The sequence below is a fragment of the Pantherophis guttatus genome, chromosome 4 (assembly GCF_059756535.1).
Source record: "Pantherophis guttatus breed Tessera chromosome 4, ASM5975653v1, whole genome shotgun sequence".
Lineage (NCBI taxonomy): Eukaryota > Metazoa > Chordata > Lepidosauria > Squamata > Colubridae > Pantherophis > Pantherophis guttatus.
Genome location: NC_142066.1, coordinates 158,234,186 through 158,255,750, shown reverse-complemented (window position 1 = coordinate 158,255,750; position 21,565 = coordinate 158,234,186). Strand labels below are relative to the sequence as shown.

General features: G+C 47.0%; 1 protein-coding gene across 2 annotated transcripts in view; it reads left to right on the top strand.

The window, feature by feature from the left end:
* Positions 1 to 20,165, top strand: part of SMARCC1 (SWI/SNF related BAF chromatin remodeling complex subunit C1) — a 72,516-nt gene extending 52,351 nt beyond the window's left edge. The window contains exons 22-29 of one of the 2 annotated variants that reach the window (XM_087894278.1): positions 301 to 362; positions 2,360 to 2,471; positions 3,851 to 4,005; positions 7,014 to 7,148; positions 10,416 to 10,520; positions 12,314 to 12,569; positions 17,430 to 17,597; positions 18,503 to 20,165. In XM_087894278.1, coding sequence (XP_087750404.1) covers positions 301 to 362; positions 2,360 to 2,471; positions 3,851 to 4,005; positions 7,014 to 7,148; positions 10,416 to 10,520; positions 12,314 to 12,569; positions 17,430 to 17,597; positions 18,503 to 18,588 — 1,079 coding nt within the window. In that variant the 3' untranslated portion in view covers positions 18,589 to 20,165. The remainder of the gene's footprint in view (positions 1 to 300; positions 363 to 2,359; positions 2,472 to 3,850; positions 4,006 to 7,013; positions 7,149 to 10,415; positions 10,521 to 12,313; positions 12,570 to 17,429; positions 17,598 to 18,502) is intronic. The other variant, XM_034430531.3, reaches the window with a different exon arrangement.
* Positions 20,166 to 21,565: the final 1,400 nt, after the last annotated feature.

Genomic DNA, 21,565 nt, shown 5'->3' with positions numbered 1-21,565 from the left:
CTTTGCAACCTTCCGATGAGCAACATCAATGGGAAATCCAGATTCATTTTAAGGACCATCTTGCAACTTACTTCCACACTTAACGAGCGTGGAAAGAAAAGTCATAAACTCCCTTAACCAGTGTTTCGTTCTTCGACCTAAGTTTTGGGCTCAATTCTGGTTGCAACTTGAGGACTAGCTCCACTGATCCACTCTGCATCCTTGATTCATTGGCACCCGCAGCCCAGCGTCCATCCAGGGTGATCTTCTTGAGATCTTTCTGATCTTCTTGCTGTTCAGGGTCGATCTTCTGTCTTTTAGATGGAGCTCAAGAGGACAAGATGGAGACAGACACGGACGGCGCACAAACAGACAAAGTTAAGGTCTGGCACAATCAAATCCCCTTTTGTTGTTGTTCTTGTTGATTCTCCTTCCAGATTGAGTGAATTTGAATTATTAGAATTCGGTGATACTTTGAGGCTCGGGGTTGAAGTGGTCTCTGAACTGGGTGATTTTCTTGCAGACGTTTCATGACGCAAGTACAAAACATCATCAGGCTAGAAGGGGAGGGGGTTTGTAGAGAAGAGGAGGAGGAAAAGGAGGAGGAGGAGGATTGTGGGGTCCTTGATGCTCTCTGAACTGGGTGGTTTTTTGGAGATATTTCAACACCCAACTAGAGAACATCATCAGTGCTAGAAGAGAGAGGAGTTGGGGGGGGAAGGGGAGGAGGAAGAGCAGGAGGATTGTGGGGTCCTTGGTGCTCACTGAGCTTGGCTGTTTTCTTGCATACATTTCATGACCCAACTAGGGAACCACATCAGTGCTAAAAGGGAGGGGGGAATTAGTCTCTGTTTATATACAATTCCTTGCCTAGGCAGGGTTGGTTGGTGTGTGGTTTCCCCAACCCACCCTTGTATTACTAGTATTACTTTCTGCTCAGTTCTTTGTCTGGTGTTAATCCCTGCTTATCTGTGTTTCTCTTTCTGTAACGGTCCTTGGTGCTCTCCGAGCTTTGTTGTTTTCTTACAGCCGTTTTATGACACAGCTTGGGAACATCATCCGTGATATAAGGGAGAGGGGTTTGTGTAGAGGAGGAGAAAGGAGGAGGTAGCAGATGAGAAAGTAGACGAGGAGGAGGAGGAAGAAAAGGACTATATGGGGTCCTTGTTGCTCTCCGAACTTGGTAATTTTGTTGCAGATGTTTCATAACCCAAGTAGGGAACATCATCAGTGCTAGAAGGGAGTAGGCTTTGTATAGAGGAGGAGGAGGGAAAAGAGAAAACGAGGAAGGAGGGAAGTAGAGGAGGAGGAAAAAGAAGAAGAAAAGGACTATGGGGTCCTTGGTGCTCTCTGATATTGGCTGTTTTCCTGAAACATTTCACAACCCAATTAGGTAATATCATCAGTGCTATAAGTAAAATAATAACTTTATTGTCATTGTACTGTATACACAGTATACCCATACAACGAAATTCACTTAACACCCAAAATGTTAAGACTACTGTTTGTAGTCTTAAGACCTACACACATAACAATCCCCAAACATTCCCCACCCACCCATCACAAAGTCCCCACTTCTAAACCACCCAAACATCCACACAACAGACCAAGTAATGCTGTCCAACAGCTCACTGATGGTGGCCCTTTAGTTCATGGTTGAGTGTAATTATAGCTCTGGGATAAAAACTATTCAGAAGATGTGTGGTCCCAGTTTTAATTGCCAGAAGGCAACAGTCCAAAAAGATTGTAAGCAGGATGGGAAGAGTCAACAAGGCAGTGGGGATTAACTTCTGGAACTGATGATCTTACCTAGTTGTGTCATGAAACATCTGCAAGAAAACATACAAGTCACAGAGCACCAGGGAAACCTCCTCCCGCCAAAAATTTAATACTAATATTCTTAAGAAATCATATTGTTTTCTGCTTAAGTAACACCCCTGTTGTTGTATATTCTTCACACCCGCTGTTAAACAGAAGGAAACACAAATATTGTTTTCCATGGAGTAGACTAAAAAGGAAGGGAACATTTTGCTTTTCAAAGTTCTGGGTGCTCCATCACAAAAGAAGAGATTGGGCAACCATTTGTCTGAAATGGTCTAGGGTCTCCTGCTTGAGCAGCAGGGGGTTGGACTAGAAAACCTTCCACAGTCCCTTCCAACTCTGTCCTTCTAAAGTCCCTCTGGCCAGGTCCTAAAGTAGTCCTATCAGGATATCAGAGCTTTAAGTTCTTTTTTTATTTTCCCTTCCGCTGAAACTCAGCTGCCATGTGACAACTTGTAGCCCGTGATTCTCTTAAGCCTTTTTTCTTTTCTTTCTTTCTTTCTTTCTTTTAAAATTTGAATTTAATCATCCCTTCTTTCTCTCTTCTCAACTGTCCTAGGTTGAAAGCAAAGGAGAGAATGAAATAGACACAAACAAGTTACCAGAAGGAGACGATGAGAGAATTGCCGAAAAGGAACAAGATAGTGATGTGTCTCAAGATTCGAAGCAAGGTAGAAAGTGGGGGGTGCGCTGTGTCTCACACACACACAGACACACAGAGGCCATGCAGGTCTTCTCTATTGTTCCAGCGACGCCCCATAAATTTGGCTGGAGCAGACATAGTTCTTCCCCCCCCCCCCCCTTCGTAACACAGAATACGGCCATAAATTTCCTGCCTTATTTCACGAGCCTCTTGGCGCTGGGCAGTAAATCTTGATTTGGAAACCTTGCATGCTTCACTTACAGACGCTTTTCATCTCCCGTCATCCTATATGCTGGGTCATTAATACTCAGCTAATACTCAGCTAAGGGGTCGGTGGGGGGTGGGGTCCAGGCTGAAACATTAAGAGTGGGGGAGGGAAGGTATTATTTTGTTTATGGCTAAGCCGTCGGTACAGCCTGGATCTGAAAGAACGAACAGGCGAAGCCAGGAAGATTTTGGGGTAACCTGCCCTTCACTTACAACAGTTCATTTAGTGACCGAAGTTACAACATCGCTTTAAAAAAAGGTGTGACTTCTGATCGTTTTTCACACTCAGTGACTACTTTAGCATCCCCGTGGTTGCGTGATCAAAATTCAGGCAGTTGGCAACTGACTCACATTTACGATGGTTGCCATGTCAGCCATCCGATGAGCAAAGTTGATGGGGAAGCCATACCCGCTTAACAACCGTGCTACTAACTTAACAACTACCGTGGTTCGCTTGACGACGCTGGCAGGAAAGATCGTAAAATAGAGGGGGGGAAATCTCACTTAGCAATGTCTCGCTTAGCGACAGAAAATTTGTGACTTGATTGGGGTCGTGGAAAAGAAGTGAGATACAGGCTGTCCTTGACTTACGACCACAACTGAGCCCAAAATTTCCATTGCTGAGCAAAACAGTTGTTAAATGAATTTTGCCCCCAAATTTTACGACTTTTCCTGCTACAATTGGCAAATTGAATGGCTGCAGTTCGGTTAGTAACATGGTTGTTAAGTGAATCTGGCTCTCCCATTGACTGTTTTAATCAGAAGGTTGCAAAAGGGGGTCACATAACCCGGAAACACTGCAACCATCGTAAGTACGAGCCAGTTGCCAAGTGCCCAAGTTTTGATCACGTGACCATGGGAACCTGCAACCGTCATCAGTATGAAAGACGGTCCTAAGTCCCTTTTTTCAATGCCATTGTAACTTCAAATGGTCACTAAATGAACTGTTGTAACTCAAGGACTACCTGTAAAGAGAGGTTCGCTAGAGATCCACAGCAGTGCAGGCGGAACAGAGCTCTTGCTGGCCATACTGGGACGGGACTGGTTTTCTTCGGCCGAAGCTAAAATCTCAGGCTGGGAAGTAAAGACCGCCGTGGGAATCGGTGGTGACCTTAAGCTAACCCGGGTTCCTTTGTTCAGACGATAAGGACGCAGATGACAACAAGGAGAACTTCGACGTCGGCAAAGAGAAGGAAGGCAGTGGCGGGAAGCGGCGTGCCGAGCACGAACTCTCCGAAGGGAACGTCGCCACGGCCGCAGCTGCCGCACTGGCTTCAGCCGCCACCAAAGCCAAGGTTTGTCACGGAGAAGACCTCCGCAGCTTCTGCATTTCCGCTGCTTTGTGTCGTGATGTGCCGGGATTGTACTTGTTGTGTTGCTGGTGTGTTTTTTTTGGTCCTCTTCCTGTTTCTTCACGCTTTCCAATGCCCCGTTTGTGCGCTTCGGCTTCAGCTGCACGAAGGGGAATGTGTGTGCGCTATTGTCGGCCGGCTGACAGAACCCCTCTGGAAAGTTTGGCAGCTGCTCCGTGCGGCCTTGACGCATTGATTTCTTTCGGCATTATTGAAAGGAGCTGAGCTTTTCTTTACCTCGCGGCTCTGCTGACGGTTTCTGTGTGTGTGTGTGTGTAGGGAGGCTAACGCATTCCAGCTCCAATTTACTGGGAGGGGGTGGGTTGTGGATCTGAAAAGAGCTCATTGTGTAACCCTTGCAAGAAATGGAAGGAGAAACTTCCTTTTTTTCCTGGGTTGAATGCATGCCGACAATTCTTCCTTTTCCTGCCATTTCTGAGCTAATGAGCAGAAGATCCTTTTGCCAAGGATACCCATGCTCCTTTCCCCTCAGGCTCTGCTCCTAGGAATGGCGCCCACCGTTGCCCTTGTCCCAGAGCATCATTTTACACCAAAGGTCCAGGCCCCGTTCCTCTCTTCGGCACAAAAATCAAAGCAAAGACTGAAGCGAAGGACACACTCATGTAAGGTGCTTTTATTAAAGCGCCACTGAGTGTGTCCGAGCTAAATTTCCTTCGGTTATTTGCATCGTGGGCAAAACAGCTTCCAAAAACTGGCTTTCCCATACAGTAGTCCTCAACTTACAACCACAAATGAGCCCCAGATTTCTCTTCCTAAGCAAGACAGTTGTTCAGTGAATTTTGTCCCATTTTACCAACTATGTTGCCCCGATTGTTAAGTGAATCACGGCGTGTACTAGGCTAGTCACACAGTTGTTACATGGTTCTTGAATTCTAGTAAGCACAGTGATTCACTTAGCAACCGGCGCAATAAAGTTAATAAAATGGGACAAAATTCACTTAACGACGGTTCCCCTTTGACTTTACTTGTCAGAAGGTCGCCAAAGGGAAATCACGTGACATCCGACAGACCCTGCAGGCCTCATAAATATGAGTCAGGTGCCAAGCATTTGAATTTTGATCACCTGATCACAGAGATGCTGCAATGGTTGTAAGTGTGAAAAACATCACAAGTCGCTTTTTTTCAGGGCCATTCTAACTGCAGTCACTAAGTGAATGGTCGTAAGTCGAGGACCAACCATAATGCAGATAGGAGTAAAAATGGACAAAACGTGTCCCAGCCCCCCGTTTCACTGCGTTGTGGAGACAAAACGCTGCTAAAGAGAGAGCGACGGAGGCCCTCAGGCAGCCGTTTTATGTGCCTTGCTCACAACAGGCAAACTGAGAACCCATGAAGGAAGAATCTGGATCTTTACGACCTAAAACAGAAAGTCTTTTAACAATCCCCCTCCTATTTGCTTTCTCTGAAAATGCTGCTAATCCTCAATTTACGGCCATAATTCAGACCCACATTTCTGTTGCTAAGCGAGACATTTTTTAAATGAGTTTTGTCCAAGGGTGAAATGTAAAAATTTGTTACTACCGGTTCTGTGGGCGTGGCTTGTTGGGGGTGGGGGTGGGTAATGTGAGTGGGTGGGCGTGGCCAACTTTTTTTTTTTAACTTTTCAAAGCATTTTTTCTAATGCTTTGAAAAGCCTCTGCCGATCAGGGAACTCAGCTGGGATAGTCAGAGACTTTTCAAAGCATTTTTTCTACAATCTCTTCGGCTGAAGAGGCTGCAGGAAAAAATGCTTTGAAAAGCCTCTGACGATACCAGCTGAGCCGCGCGATCATCAGAGGCTTTTTTTTCTTTTTTTACTTTTAAAAGCATTTTGTCGTCGGAAGAGGTTGTAGAAAAAATGCTTTTAAAAGTTAAAAAATACAGCTTCTGATGATCGCGCGGCTCAGATGGGCATGGGGGGGGGCAGGGATTTTTGCTACCGGTTCTCCGAACCACCCGCCACCATCGCTACCGGATCGGGCGATCCGGTCCGAACCGGGAGCATTTCACCCCTGGTTTTGTCCCAGTTTACAACCTTCCTTGCTACGGTTAAGTGAATCATAGCAGTTGTTAAGTTAGCAACACAATCGTTAAGTAAACCTGGCTCCTCCCCCATTGTCAGAAGAATCGTAAAAGGGGATCATGTGACCACGGGACACTGCAACGGTCATAAATACAAGACAGGTTGCCAAGTGTCTGAATTCTGATCACCTGATCATGGAGATGCTTTTTTCAATGCTGTTCTAACTTTGAACAGTCGCTAAATGAGCCGTTGTAAGTGGAGAGTTTCCTATGTTAATTCCTCTTGCACCCTTCGCTTTTATATCTGAGATCCAAGCCGATCCTGGTTTCATCCAATAAACCCCCATAAACCTATCACTCCAGCTCTACATCCTTCCTAATCTTACCCTGGTTGGGAAAACCATCCTGCCCAGTCTTCTCCAGACACCTCACCTTCCAAAATCCCGTTTTCTGAATCATTCGAATAAATGAAATAATTTCCCTGTTGGAAATCTTTGTGGTCGCAAACATCATCTTTAAAGCTGCTAATGGAGTTTTGAGATTTAGTTATTAAGCCGCTTTGAGATGATTACTTCATCTTAGTGACAAGGAACGGCATAACGATGCCTTCATTTACCTTGGGGGGAAAAAAATCTCAGCCTTAAATGGTTGCCAGGCAGATCCTGCAGCTGTGCTGTTGATCACCTCAAAATTCAGGCACCATATGGTAACCTCGACAAGGTTATCTCCATCTCATTGAAAGCAAATTCCGCTAGAATTGCAAATTCCGCTAGAATTGCATCTCCCAACAGAGATGCTTATCCGATAATGCAAAACAAAAAAATAAATAACTGTTTTAAAAAACCGGAGATAAAATACCTATCCACAGCTACAAAAACCCCACATTGGTGGTTTGGCCTCTGGGTAAACTGGGTTCTGTTCTTCCTTAGCATCTGGCCGCCGTCGAGGAACGGAAGATCAAATCTCTGGTGGCTCTCCTGGTGGAAACACAGATGAAGAAACTGGAGATCAAACTTCGTCATTTTGAAGAGCTGGAAACCATCATGGATCGAGAGAAAGAAGCGGTAAGATTAAAACCCGGTTCCGTTCACTTGTATCTTGGAACCAGTTGTCTGCCAGCTCAAAGTTTCTCCAGATTTACTTTCTCTACTGTTGATTCATTTATATCTAGCCTTATCCTTTTTATAAATAACTGGGTGGTAAACGTCCCCGATATACAGGGACACCTCAATTTACGACCACAATTGAGCCCCAAATTTGTGTTGCTAAATGAGACAGTGGTCTAGTGAGGTCTAGCCCATTTCAAGACCGTTCTTGCAGCAAGTTGTTAGTAATACGGTTGTATAGTGAATCTGGCTTCCCTTCAGAAGGTCGCAAAATCACTTGACCCTGAGACATAAATATAAGCGAATTGCCAGTCCTCTGAATTTTACTCATGAGATTGTGGAGATTTTGCAACGAACATTGTGCGAGAAACAACTGGTGCTGTGGCCTAGAGGTGGACCTCTCGCCTCATGATCAGGAGGCTCTGAGTTCAATCCTAGGCAGAGGCAGATATTTTCTCTCTGAGCACGATAAGAATGTATCTGCTGAATATAACTCCGCATTGGCGACAAAAAGGGCATCCAGCCAGTAAACCCTCTGCTCCATTCAGTTGTCCAGACTCCACCCCACAAGGGATTATGGGGTCGTTAAAAGAATATGTGTGAGAAATGGTCCTAGGTCACTTTTTTCAGTGTCGTTGTAACTTCAAACGGTCACTAAATGAATGTTTATAAGCCAAAGGCTGCTGAACCTTCCCCCTCCTCCTGTTTCTCCCCCTAATTTCAAATTTTCTTTATTTTATTGACTTCAACGCACACTGATGGCTGTCATCTTATTTATTTGTTCATTTGTTGGTTTATTTTACCTCACATTTATGGTTCTGAGTTTGATCCCCAAAATAATAAAATCCTACAGAAAAAAAGATTCTACTTCTAGCCCCAAATTGCCCCCAGGGCACCATTTCTAAGATGGGCGCTGACTTTGTCACGCCCACTGATTTAACACATCCGTTGTAGCGGTTCTGTCATTAAAAAGTTGCTACTGCTTCTTCGGGCTTCTCAGCAATTGGCTTTTGCACATGTCTGCCCCTTCTCTGCCACAGCAGCATTGTTGGCAGTGGTCCCCTTAGCCACCCCTCCCAAAAATAGGGTACATCGAGAGAGGCTCCCCCAGGGCTAAACCCAATCTGCCCAGGCAGGCAGGTGGTATTTTATTGCGTGACTTGCCTGTGTGCTGGGCAGAAAAACGGAGACCTATGTTCCACCCCTAAAATGGGTGGGGGTGGGAACGCTGGTCCCCTTCCAGAGAAATTGGGAAGACCCTCCTCCAAATGGAGGGTGCTATCCAGCTGGCAGAGACCAGAATCAGGTGCACACATGCAGGCCCAATTAAAGTGATTGATTGCCAAAAAGTCTTTACACAGGAATCTTTCAACTAAAGTGATTGATTGCTAAAAAGCCTACCCAGTGGGGAATCTTCTCCGCTAACAGTAGCTAACCTGCTACTGGTGTTTGCCCTAAAATAAGACCTGGTCTTATAATTATTATTTTTTTGCCAACAAAAAAAGGCACCAGGTCTTATTTTCAGGGGGGGGTCTTCCGCTGACTCACCTTGCGGCAGCGGCACCACCAACAGCCCCACCCAGCACTGCCGGCTCACTTCTTCTGCCACTGCTCCTGCGCGTCGCCCCCCAGCCTCCGTTTCACTGTCAGAAGCCTTCAGGAAGGTCCTCTGCAGCTGAGAAATGGGCTCCGGATTGACGTGCACGGCATCCCCCAGCCTCATTTCGCCATCACAGGCCTTCCGGAAAGCCCTCTGCAGCCATCAACAGAGCTCGGAGATCTTTCCAGAAGGCCTCCGACAGCGAAATGGGCCGAAGCAACACGCACAAGTGGCGGCAAGCTGCCGCAGAAGTGGGGCCAGCAAGGCAAGGCAGATTTCAGGATGTGCGAGGCCTGATAAGTAGCACAACTCCACCACCACCCCATCCCCACCCTAGCTTAATTTTTACCTGTGCAGCTCACCCCGCCCCCTGCACCCCAGAGTACGCGGGGTCTTAATTAAGGTTTATATTGGGTGCACGTGTAAAAATCAAGCCAGAACTTTCGGGGTAGGTTGTATTTTTGGGGAAATGCAGTAGTAGAAGTGAAGATATGAGTCAGCAGAATTCAAGGGAGGCTGAACTTAATGTAGTTTGCTTGTGACTACGTAGGAATTCTAGGCCGCTGCCTCTTTTCACACCGCCTCCAAATTCTGCCAAAACCTGCTACAGACACCGATGTTCCTCCCATTCATGTGCTTCTTCTTTTCCCAGTTGGGGCCAGCAAAGGAATCTGTCCCAAGGCCATGTCACGGACCCTCCCCATAGCCCCTTCCTCTGGGCACCCCGGAGTCAATTCGTGCAGGCCCTCCGGGCACCCAGCGATGAATATCCCAAGTCCATCTGGATACCCCATGGTGGGAAAATTGAGTTCTTCTAGGCAGCCCTCGGTAAATCCATGGAGTCCCACTGGGCACCCCACCATCAATCCCTTTGGGTTCCCCTTGGCCAATCCATGGAACCCCTCTGGCCACCCCACGGTCGATCCGTGGAGTCTGGCACCGCATGGGCCATCCATGAAGTGCCTCCGGTCAGCCCACTGTCAATACCCCACACTCAATTCAATCAGCCTTCTCCTCTCAGGCATCTGACCTGCCATAATAACTCAGGACTCCCCCAACACCCCCCCCCCAAAGTTTACTTATTGCCCCTTTCCAGACCCCTCCTTGGAAAGTTTAATCATTGTTCTCTTCCTGATCCTTGATCCCGTTTTCCCTGAAGGCAAACCCCATAAAACGGGGACGTTCCCCCTCCCCGCATCAGGGCGCGTGTACCCCAGCACGTTCTCTGCTCTTTATCCGCCGGGTTTTCCTGATTTCCTCCCCCCCCCCACTTCCCCGGAATAGCTTTTGTGTGGCAGCCGTGTTCCCCTCCCCATCTCCCCCTCCTGCTCTCTGCTGATTGGCAGATAAGGAAAGGATGGTTGCTAGGGGCGAAGGCAGCTTCTCCATTGATTCTCTTTCTTCCCCCCCCCCCTTCCAAGAAAATTACTCTCTTGCAGCTGTTCTCGCCCCACAGCATAGGCATGCATGGATTCCCAGCTTTCTGAAAGGGGTGGGGACCCTCAATTTTCCTTGCAAAACAAACCTTTCCCGTTGCAAAAAAGGTTGGTTTTTATTCTTCTTGGCCGTTCAAATCGACCTCAAATCGGCCTTTTTTCTCTCCCCCCCAATTTTATACATAATAGATTCGAGGTAACACTTTTAGCCCAGAGAGATCTAAGTCAGCGTTGTGTAAAATCTCACAAAAGAGGTGTCAGGCTGCATTACTGCAGAGCCAACAGCCACCGTGGGTGAGTTGCTTTTAATTTCCCCGTGTTTTTTCATGGTGCCGCGCATTGTGAATACTTCGCATGGCTCGTTCACGCGTGCGCGCAAACAACACACCCAGGATAGGAGGTGTGAACAGGATTCCCTCGGCCACCATCCATCCAAATTGGAAGTTGACAGGTGTAGAAATTCCATTGGTCGTCGTTTCAGAGACGGACGATTCGGTCATATATTTTTTTATTTTTTTTATTTTTTTAACCGAGGCGTGACCAGAATAATTTAGGAACCTGTTGGAAATCTGGATTTTTTAAAAAACAATTTTCTTCCCTCCCTCTGTGCTTCCATTAAGATTAAGAGAGAAAGTTGGCAGGATCCCAAGGAATCATTGATGCCTTTGCACTTCTCTTCGGTGGGTCCCTCACTCCGGTGCCTTTGCTAGGTGCAAACATTAATTAATTACGTGGGTTTTTAAAAAAAAAAAAAAAAAAAGCGTTCATCACCATCGGCTTGAAAATCAGGAAGTGGACAAGCTGTGCACAATTGCTTTCTTGGTGTAATGTAAAAGGTGTTGGTTTTGTGGCTCAATTTGGTCTAGTGTTAGTTTAGAAACCAGGAGACGGTGAATTCTAGTCCTGCCTTAAGCATCAAAGCCGGCTGGGTGTCTTTGGGCCAACCACCAGAAGATGGTGAGTTCTAATCCTGCCTTAGGGCATGAAAGCCAGTTGGCTGACCTTGGGCCAGACCTTCTCTCTCAGCCCACCTCACAGAGTTGTTGTTGGAGAGAAAACAGGAGGAAGAAGGAGTATTATTTACGTCCATCACTTTGAATTTTTACAAAATAATGAAAAAAAGCAGATCAGCAGAGGAAGCCTGATTCACTTAATGACTTAATGTTACGGATTGAACAACTGCGGTGATTCACTTAACAGCTGTGACCAGAAAGGTTGTAAAATGGGGCAAAAGCTCAGTGCACCAGTCTCCTGCTTAATGATGGAAACGTTGGGCTCAATTCTGGTCGTAAGTCGAGGACTACCTGTAATCAAAATTCGGACACTTGGCGACTGAATCGTATTTATGACGGTCGTACTATCCTGGAGTCACATGATCCCCTTTTGCGACCTTCTGACCAGCAAACTCAATGGGCAAGCTGGATTCACTTAACAACTGTGTCCCTTGCTTAGCCATGCAAGGGATTCACTTAACAACGGTGGCCCAATATGTCGTCAAATAGGGCCACTTTAACACCTTTACTTCACTTTTAACAACTGTCTTGCTTAGCAACGGTAACCTTGGGCTCGATTGTGTCGTAAGATGAGGGCTAACCAGTCATCAAAATTTGGACACTTGGCAACTGACACGTATTTATGACGGTCGCATTGTCCTGGGGACACATGATTCCCTTTTGCAACCTTCTGTCAAGCAAGGTCAGTGGGGAAGCCAGATTCACTCAACAACCATGTTCCTCACTGAACCACCCCAGCGATTCACTTAACAACAGCCCGCAGAAAAATCCATCAAATGGGGCAAAATTCACCTTTTAACAACTTGTCTCACTCAGCGATGGAAATGTTGGGTTTCGATTGTGGACGTCAGGTGACAAATACCTATATACCAACACATAATTTATGGCCGTGAATTTGAAGCAATGGCCAGGGGAGGTTTATGAACTGGGGGAAAACATGCTGTAGTTATTTTTATGATGGGCTTTGATCCACCAAATTGGTTTATGATGCCAATCGGTATATGATGCTGATCAGTATATTATGCCGATCGGTATATGATTTTATTTCCCCATCTCAATTTCTTTTTTTCTTAGCTGGAGCAGCAAAGACAGCAGCTGCTCACCGAGCGTCAAAACTTCCACATGGAGCAGCTGAAATATGCCGAACTCCGAGCCCGGCAACAATTAGAACAGCAGCAGCAACAACAGAACCAGAACGCACAACAATCGCACCAGCACGCCAGTGGTCCGGGCATGAATCCTCTGGGGACAACCTTGTCATCTCACCAGCAGCCTCCCCCTTATCCCATGATGCATCACCAGATGCCCCCGCCTCACCCTCCTCAACCAGGTTAGTGACGTCGGTCAGTGTTGACTGTTGAAGCTCGGGTTTCGGAAAGGAGAGAGAGAGAGAGTCATTCTGAGCTGACATAAATTCTGACAAGAAGATAAAGAAGCCAAGATTATTAAGTGCTGGAGGCATAACCTGTAAATAACAGGCAGTCCTTGCATTGCGACCAACATTGGTGGCTAAGTGAGGCAGTGGTTGAATGGATTCACACCTGGTTTGGTACCCTTCATTCTCGCGGTGTTAAGCGAATTGCTATAGTTGTGAGGTGCATCATGTGAATTTAGATCATGTGACTGGGGAATGAAGCAATGGTTATAAGTACAAGGATAGTTAGGTCCTTGATGCTCTCTGAGCTTGATAATTTTCTTCCGGACATTTCACAACCCAGCTAGGTAACATCATCAATACTAGAAGAAAGGGGGATTAGTCTCTGTTTATGTACAATTGCTTGTCTGGGCAATGTCATTGGAAGTGTGTGTGTGTTTTTTTTCCCCTTGGTAGTTCCTTGATTAGAAGAGGATTGTTTTCTCCTTGATTATTTGTCTGGGGTTAATCCTTGCTTCTCTTAAGTATTGGTAACTGGAAGGGATGTGTTAGCCTTTTTGTTTCCTTTTTGAATTGTATGTAAATGTGACTTTTCTCTATGTATCTATAATGGGAGAAGAATCAATCCTGGTAGCATCATTTCCCCTTTACATTAATACTCCTTGGGGGGGGGGGGGCGTCCTGGGTGCCCTCTGAGCTGGGTGGTTTCCTTGCAGACGTCTCATGACCCAACTAGGGAATGTCATCAGGGCAAGGAGGAGGAAGAGGAGGACTGGGTTTTCTTGCAGATGTTTCATGACCCAACTGGGTAACGTCATCAGTGCGTAACAACCCACTGTGTTGTGTTCGGAGCGCAACAGGAACGGTGGACTGCAATTGATGTTTGGGAAGCCAAACCTGCCGACCTTCCTCCTCCTCCTCTTCCTCTTCCTCCACGTTTTGTTAGAGCCAGGGCTTTCAGTTCCTGGTGGGGCCTCCCTAAAAGTTTTGCTCCAAAAGCTTCTTGAAACCTTCTTTTTAACACGCCCGGATGTGCAAAAATGGCCTTTTCAAACTCAGAAAGCAAGAACGGTAAAAATCCCTCTGCGGTGAAAACAGGTTTCAACCCAGGGCAGGATTAGCGCCGGGGGATTTTCCAGTTCGGAGAGGACATTCGGGAGTGAAGGTCTCCAACCTTTGGAATCTGGAAAGAAGGCACTGCGGCTATTTGGATATTGGAAGATGAGGCTTCTCTACCTGTTGGATTGTGTTCAGAAATAGAAGGACGGAGGGGAGGGAGGGAGGGAGGGAGGGAGGAAGGAAGGAAGGAAGGAAGGAAGGAAGGAGGGAGATATGTAGGGAAAGATGAATGGAAGGAAAAATGAATGGCAGCAACTGTATGAAGGATGGAAGGAAGCAAGAAAGGAAGGAGATATAGGGAGGGAGGGAGGCTGGATCGGTGGGTGGAGTGGGCTAGAGGGAAGAAGGAGATATGGGAGAGGATGAATGGAAGGAAAAAAGAAAGAAGGTTGGAGATGTATGAGGGATGGAAGTATGGTGGATATATGGAAGGAGATAGAGGGGAATAGAGGAAGGAAGGAAGGAAGTAGGTATGACGGATGGATGGATCGGTGGGTGGGTGGGTGGATGGATGGAAGAAAGGAGGTATATGAAGGAAGGAAGGAGGTAAAATGGATGGAAGGAGATAGAGAAAGAGGATGGAAGGAAGGAGATATATAAGGGGAGGGAGGAAGGAAGGAAGGAGGAAGGAAGGCGCCACTAACCGCCTCCTGTCTAATGAACCATGCCTTTCTCTCACCCCCACCCCCCTCCAAACAGCTGCCGTTTGTGCTCGGCTGTGCATTTGTGCGTCTGCCTGCCTGCGTGCGTGCGTGTTTTTCTTTCAGCCTCCCTTCCTGTATGTAGGTCATGCTTCCCTGTTTATTCTGCTCCAGCCATTCTGCCTTCCCCCCCCCGCCCATCCTCTCCTCTTTCTCCTCCACCAAATGTCCTTCTCTCTCTCTCTCTCTCTCTCTCTTTCTGTTTTTTCCCTTCTTTCCTCATTCTCTCTCCCCCCCCCCCCCGCATCTCGCTTGCCTTTAACCTGTCGTTGCATCTCAGCTACTGCGGGGAAATCCTGGTTAGCGGGAAGCCATTCCCCCACCCCTTAGTAATGGAGAGTTTTTGCACGTAGATGTTTGCAACGAAACAAAAATCTGGGGTTTTTTTCTCTGCTTTTATTTCCCCCAGAGATATACACACACACACACACACACACACACACACACACAAAAGACAGAAAAAGGCTTTTAAAAAGCACTTTAACGTTGTGTGCTGTTTCTTGCAAAAGTAGAGCAACCGGGGAAAAAAAATAAGATTTTTTTTTCTCCTCACCGATGGCTTAAAAGGCAGCTTAAATATAGGCAGTCCTCGTCTTAACGTCCACAGTGGAGCAGCCACATTTCTGCTGCTAAGGAAGACATTTCTTCAAGGAGTTTCTTGCCCCCTTCATTAACTGAACCCCTGCAGTTGTTAAGTCGGTAACATGGTTGTGAAACCAATCTGGCTCCCCTGTTCCGTTTGTCAGAAGGTTGCAAAAAGGAGATCACACAACACAACACACACACCCCGGGACACTGCAACCATCATAAATACGAGTCAGTTGCCAAGCTTCTGAATGTTCTTCATGTAACCGAGAGTTCTAAGGTTGAAAACTGGTCCCAAGTGCTATTTTAACTTTGAACAGTCACTAAATGGACCATTGTAAGTCAACTATCTGGGGGGGCAGGGTTTTTCTCAGCCTCCACAACTTGGAGATGGGTGGACTTCAACTCCCAGAATCCCCCATCCAGCATGCTTTAAGAGGGGAGGACTCCAACTCCCAGAATTCTCTAGCTGTCATGTTGAGAAACACTGATCTTCCCCTCTCTCCCTCCCTTTCCTTTTTCCACTCTCCCCTCCCTGTCCCTCCTTTCTCCTCTCTCTCCCTCTCTTCTCTTCCCTATTTCTTTGTCTCTCTCTCTCCCATCTCCCCCTCCTTTCTCCTCTTTCTCTCCCCCTCCGTCTCTCCTCTCCCTCCATCTCCTCTCCTCTCCTCTTTCTCTTTCTCTCTGTTCCTCCCTCTCTCCACTCCAGTCCATTCATCCATGGATGACCAGACAGGTAGATGGACAGAGAGATGTACGGAGACACCAAAGGATTGGGAATGGAGAGATGGATGGAAAGGGAGGGAGGGGGAGAGAGAGAGATGGAAGGGTGGGGAATGGATGGCTGGAGAGATGGATGAAAATGGATGAAAGGGTGGGGGAATATGGAAAGATGGATGGATAGACGGATGAATGGCACTTTGCCTTGAGCACTGGGGTATACAAATGTTCTACAGAACATTGCGATGATAGACTAAGAATGGGGCAGAGATGTTTAAAATGAAAGAAAGCTTTAGAACTTACTAAGTGCTTACTAAGTGGTGCAACCACTGCTGAACTTGTACATATCAGCTCTGAGATTAATTTGCTGGGTTTTGTGGTCTCTTCCACCCCTGAAGGACAAGGATCCCAGGATCTGGGATACCTTGTAGACCCCATCCCCGTCAGCCTGGGACCAAGGAATGTCCATCACCTTGGAATTTTTGCTGATGCATCTCCCAGACACCAGCCAACGTTTATGACTTTATGTCCGTTTTTTTTTTAATGAGGAAAATAAGTAGTGCTAATAGGATACTAATGGAATACTAATAAAACTGTCCCACTAACAGGTTTTTAGTGAGTGTTTGAACCAGCACTCAGTAACTCAGTTTGTTTTGTTCCGTGTACCTTATCTACTTAACTTGGATTATCTCAGGAGGACTTAACGGATTTGTGCTACGCTTCCTTGGCTGGAGGAGTCACGTGATATGGGCACCACCCAAAAGAGCTTCTTCTTGTAAGGGTTTGACCAAGCCAGACCTGAACACGAGCTGCAGGGCTTCTTTTCTTTTACTAGACATAGAAGCCATGGGCCATACATCTGACTTGAGATGTTCCTCAAGATGATGGATCATAACTTCCATGATTCCTGGATGGTTGGAAGCTGAAGGACCTGTTCCTTCGGTCCTGACTTGCTCACAGAATCATGGTGTTGGAAGGGACCGTGGAGATCTTCTCATGATTCCTAGAGAATATGGTCAGAAACTTAGAGGACCTGGTCCTGTCTTGCTTACAGAATCATGGCATAGAGAAGAACCGTGGAGATCTTCTCAAGATTTCAGGAGAACATGGTCAGAAGCTTGGAGGACCTGACCCTGCGGTCCTGACTGGCTCACAGAATATACTTCTGTGTAAGAGTTGGAAGGGACCGTAGAGATGTTCTCCTGGAGAGCATGGTCAGAAGTTCGAGGGACCTGGCCCTTCCGTCCCGACCTGTTCACAGGATCATAGAGTTGGCTGGAATAGACCTGAACCATCATGCTTGGGTGGCCCTTAAGTGTGCGATATTTTGTGTTATTTGGGAGGTTCCATTTTGTGTCCCTGTCTCATCTGGTGGGGGCCAAGAGGGTGATGGGATGGAGAAAGGAGGAGGAGGAGGAAATGGATGAAAAGGATCAGAAGATGGATGGATGGATGGATGGATGGATGGATGGGGAGGACGAGGGGGAGGAAATGGATGAAGACTAGAAAATAGATGGATGGATGGAGGAGGAGGAGGAAGAAATGAATGAAGAAGACGAGAAGATGGATAGTGGGTGGATGGAGGGATGAGTGGAGACATAAACAGAGAGATGTTCCAGAGGTTCAAGGATGGCCTCCAAGGGCCACCACCCTCCATCTCCACCTTCACTGTTATCTTCCTCCCCTACAGGTCCAATCCTCGGACAGGGCTCCATGATGCCCGGACAGCCCCTGCCAGGCCGTATCATGCCAACTGGAACCACCAACGCCCCATCGGCCACCAGCACCAACATCCCTCCATCTGGGACAGGAAACATCATTGGGCCCCGGGGACAACTGGCCTCTCCAAACGGCTTGTGTAAGTCTTCCGGTTGGCCCCCGTCTCTCTTTTGGCAGGTTTCCTTCCTCCCAGACTTTCAGAGGCCTCCTTTCATTTTATTTATTAAATTTACAGCTGGTCCTCGACTTACGACCACAACTGAGCTTGACATTTTTGTTGCTAAGCAAGACCTTTGTTCAGTGCATTTCGCCCCGTGTGACAACTCTTCTTGCTGCGTTTGTGAAGTGAATCATTATGGTTTGGCTTCCCCATTGACTTTGCCAGTCAGAGGGTCGCAAAAAGGGGGATCATGTGACCCTGGGACACTGCGACCGTTATCAATATGAGTCATTTGTCTCGCTTAGCAACAGAAACGTTGGGCTTGGTTATGGGTCGTAAATCAAAGATTACCCGTAACATTCCGGACAAATGGTTGTCTAATTTTTTCAGCCCCGTTGCTCTCCATATCCTTCCGATAATAGCCCTTGACTTTGAATCTGAAGCCAGCCTCTTAAAAATCTTCCATCCAGTGGCAGGAAGTTCCCCTGGCTTCCTCACATGCCATTCCCCAACTGCCAACTCCATTTTGATGGAATTCAGCAAATAATTTTTCTAAATAAATAATAAGTTCCACTTCCTTGCGCATTACCAACCGTCCCATGGCCATTGTCCACCCTTCCCCAAATGAACCTGATCCATCCATCTCTGGTTGGAGGCCTTCAACGATGGGTCCTCCTGAAACTGGGTCCCCATTTTTAGGGCCAACCTTCATGTTGACAATGTTCAGAGGTGGTTTCCAACCCATCTCCTACCGAATGTAAGTGCAGAATTTAAGCCGTGCCAGATGTCACATCTTCCCTCAAGCTTCTCAAGAACCCAACTTGAAGATCAGAGCTCTCTTTCCAGATGACCACCTTAATTCTATCTTTGGTGTCTCTTCTCAGATCCTCAGCCGCCGCCTCCTCCTCCTCCAGCCGACGGGGCAACTCCGCCTCCCGCAGGACCCATCCCCGCTTCCACAGCTCCCTGAATACGTCCTCAACCAGGACCTTCTCAAACTCTGGAAGATGCAGCCAACACCATCGTTCCTCCATGTTCTGCTCCTTTTCCTCCCAGCTTGTCTTCCCACCCCAATGCGTCATTCGACTCACAACGCCCATAGTTTCAGGATGGGGGTGGCAGTAACCCTTTGGGTGGTGCTTCTGACCCAGAGCTGGTTCATCTTGGTTCTTCAGTCTCCTGGCCATCAAGGGCATCATCAAAAGAATTGGCAGGGATCTGCTGAGATTGAGGGGGGCTGAGCCAGTGGGTCAGGCCAAGAGCCAAGATGGACCAGCTCAGTTCCGTGAACCAGAGGGGAGGAAGGAAGGGTTCCCCATAGCTTAGAGTTCAAGGTGACAATTCTTCTGGGAGATGTCTCCATCTCTTCCTCCTGGACGAAGTTCTCCAGAACATCGCTGTTCCTCCTTCACACCTTCTTGAACCTGGGGGGGGGGGGCACTCCATTCTCCACTCCCCACAATGTCAGTGTAGTAGCCCAAGGAGACCTCCCTTCCCCTTCCAGCCCCTTCCCCACCTTTCTGTGGCTCCTCCCCCTGCAGCCCACCCACCCAACTGCTACCATCGTCCTCCACCGTCATCAGTTCTCAAAACTACCTCTTAGAAAACAGCTGCACTGGTGGGCAAGCCAGCAAGCTGGGACCCTCTTTGGGGTCCTGAAATCCCCCTCCCATCTTTCATAGAAACACCCCCAACCCGTACAGTACCCCAAAGCCCCTGCTTACCTTTGCCTGCCACTCTTCGACCCACCCTTTAGAAATAGGGCCACTGGCTTTGGATCAGGCCTGGACACTCACAGCCGCACCTGGTTTTCTTCCAGCCTTACAGGTGCCTCGCCAGAGAAAGCGGGGGGCTGTCCGGGATGCCGAAGCCGGCCATGGCCCCATAAACACACACCACCCCTTTCGACACCCCAAATTTCAAGAAGTGTTTTTGAACCAAGCTTGTCCCGCAAAACGGTGCATCGTTTCTAACTACATTTCGGGGCCTGGGGGAGGCGTACAGGCCCCCCAAATCTGCTTCACCGCAATCCCCACTCCCACCCCAGATGTGAAGAATACAACAGTTGTGTAGGGTAACAATTGCGGGTCTCCCACCTCTTATTTGGGGAAGATCTTGTCCCCTTCTCAATACGCACCCAGAAAAGAGGTCCCTTTCTATTCCCATCCCCCGCGCAGCCCTCCCACCACCACCCCTTCCCTCGGGAGCACCATGGGATTTGTGATTCTCAACATAGGTCCTTTTTGATGGAGTCCTTTTTTTAGCAAGATCTCCTTTGGATTGTAAAAGATTTGCAAAATGGAGAATTTTTCTCTCTTTCTCTCTTTCTTTTTTTTTAAACTCGATTAGTGACCGGATCCTGTCGCTTACGTATGTGTGACAAATTATTAACACGACGGTGTTTCGGTACGCATGAGAAAGCGGAGATGTTTGGGGGGTGGGGGTTTTTTTGGCTCCAATTTGGGGATGGGGACATCAGTTCTTGCAGCATAAATTTCTCGATTTTTGTGACACTGAAAATAAAAACATGGGGTTTTTTTTAAACAACTCGGCGTGTCATTGGCGTTTTTGTTGATTAGGCAATGTATTCCTCAACTTAGCGACACAACGGATGGCTAAGCGAGATATTTGTTAAGTGAATTTTGCCCCATTTTATGACTTTTCTCACCACAGTTGTTAAGTGAATCACTGCAGTTATGTTGCAAAACCTGGTCATTAAGTGAATCTGGCTTCCTGCTTGTCAGACAGTCACAAAAAGGGAATCAGGTGACCCTGGGAGACTACAACTGTAATAAACAAGAGCTGTTGCTAAACCTCTAAATGTCAATCAGGTGACCACAGGGATTCTGGGACAGTTGTAAGTGTGAAAAAATGTCATTGTAACATCGAACAAAACGAAGTGCTGTAAGTTGAGGACTACCTCTAATGATCTTATTGGCCTCTTTGCTCAATGTCCCTTGATGGTCTGATAACCACATCCGAAGATCTGCCCAAAATCAGAGAAACACACAAAAACACACAATCCTTGCCCAACCTGTTGCTTGCCAAGCAGAGTCTCTGTGATGGACAAAGAAACTGAGGAATTCCATTGTCAGAAAGGAAACTGAGTTTATTCTTACTTATTAATTGAATGGATTTATAGAGCTGTCCAACTCACAAACAGAGATTGTGTACGACATTAAAATCCACCTTTTAAGGTACCATTTCCTGTTTTGCCATTTAAAGAACGCCCACAAAATTCCAGTTTTAACACATGCGCACACACAATTTTCTATTTTTGCATTAAAACATACAGCAAAAAATCCTGAGTTTAACTCAACGCAAATTCCTCTTTTTACACATTAAAAACCCCACCAAAAATAATAACAAAACTTTTACATTTAAAAAACCCACAAAATTCCATTTAAAACACAGTCCTTTTGCATGAAAAACCCAAACAATTTTCTTTTTTCTCATTTAAAAAAAAATGAGTTTAATTTATTTTATTTATTTTTATTTATTTAATTGGACTTATATGCCGCCCTATCTCCACAGGACTCAGGGCGGCTCACAACAATAAACAAAAACAAACAGACCGCTAAAAACGAAGTCCATAATAAATTGGCAAAAAATCCAATAAAACCCCATTAAATTCTATTAAAAACACCATCAGTCTAGGGCAGCTAAGTAAAATAGCCACGTTTTTAGCCCACGGCGGAAGGAGCGAAGGTCGGGGGCCAGCCGGAGCTCCAGAGGGAGTTGATTCCAAAGGGTGGGTGCGCCTACAGAGAAGGCCCGCTCCCTGGGGGTCGCCAGCCGACATTGTCTGGCCGATGGCGCCCTGAGAGAGTGCACCGGGCGATGGGGAGCTGTCGCTGGCCATAGATGGTCCGCCAAATATCCTGGGCCTAAGCCATGTAGGGCTTTATAGGTGATCACCAGCACCTTGAATCTCACCCGGAGGGCAA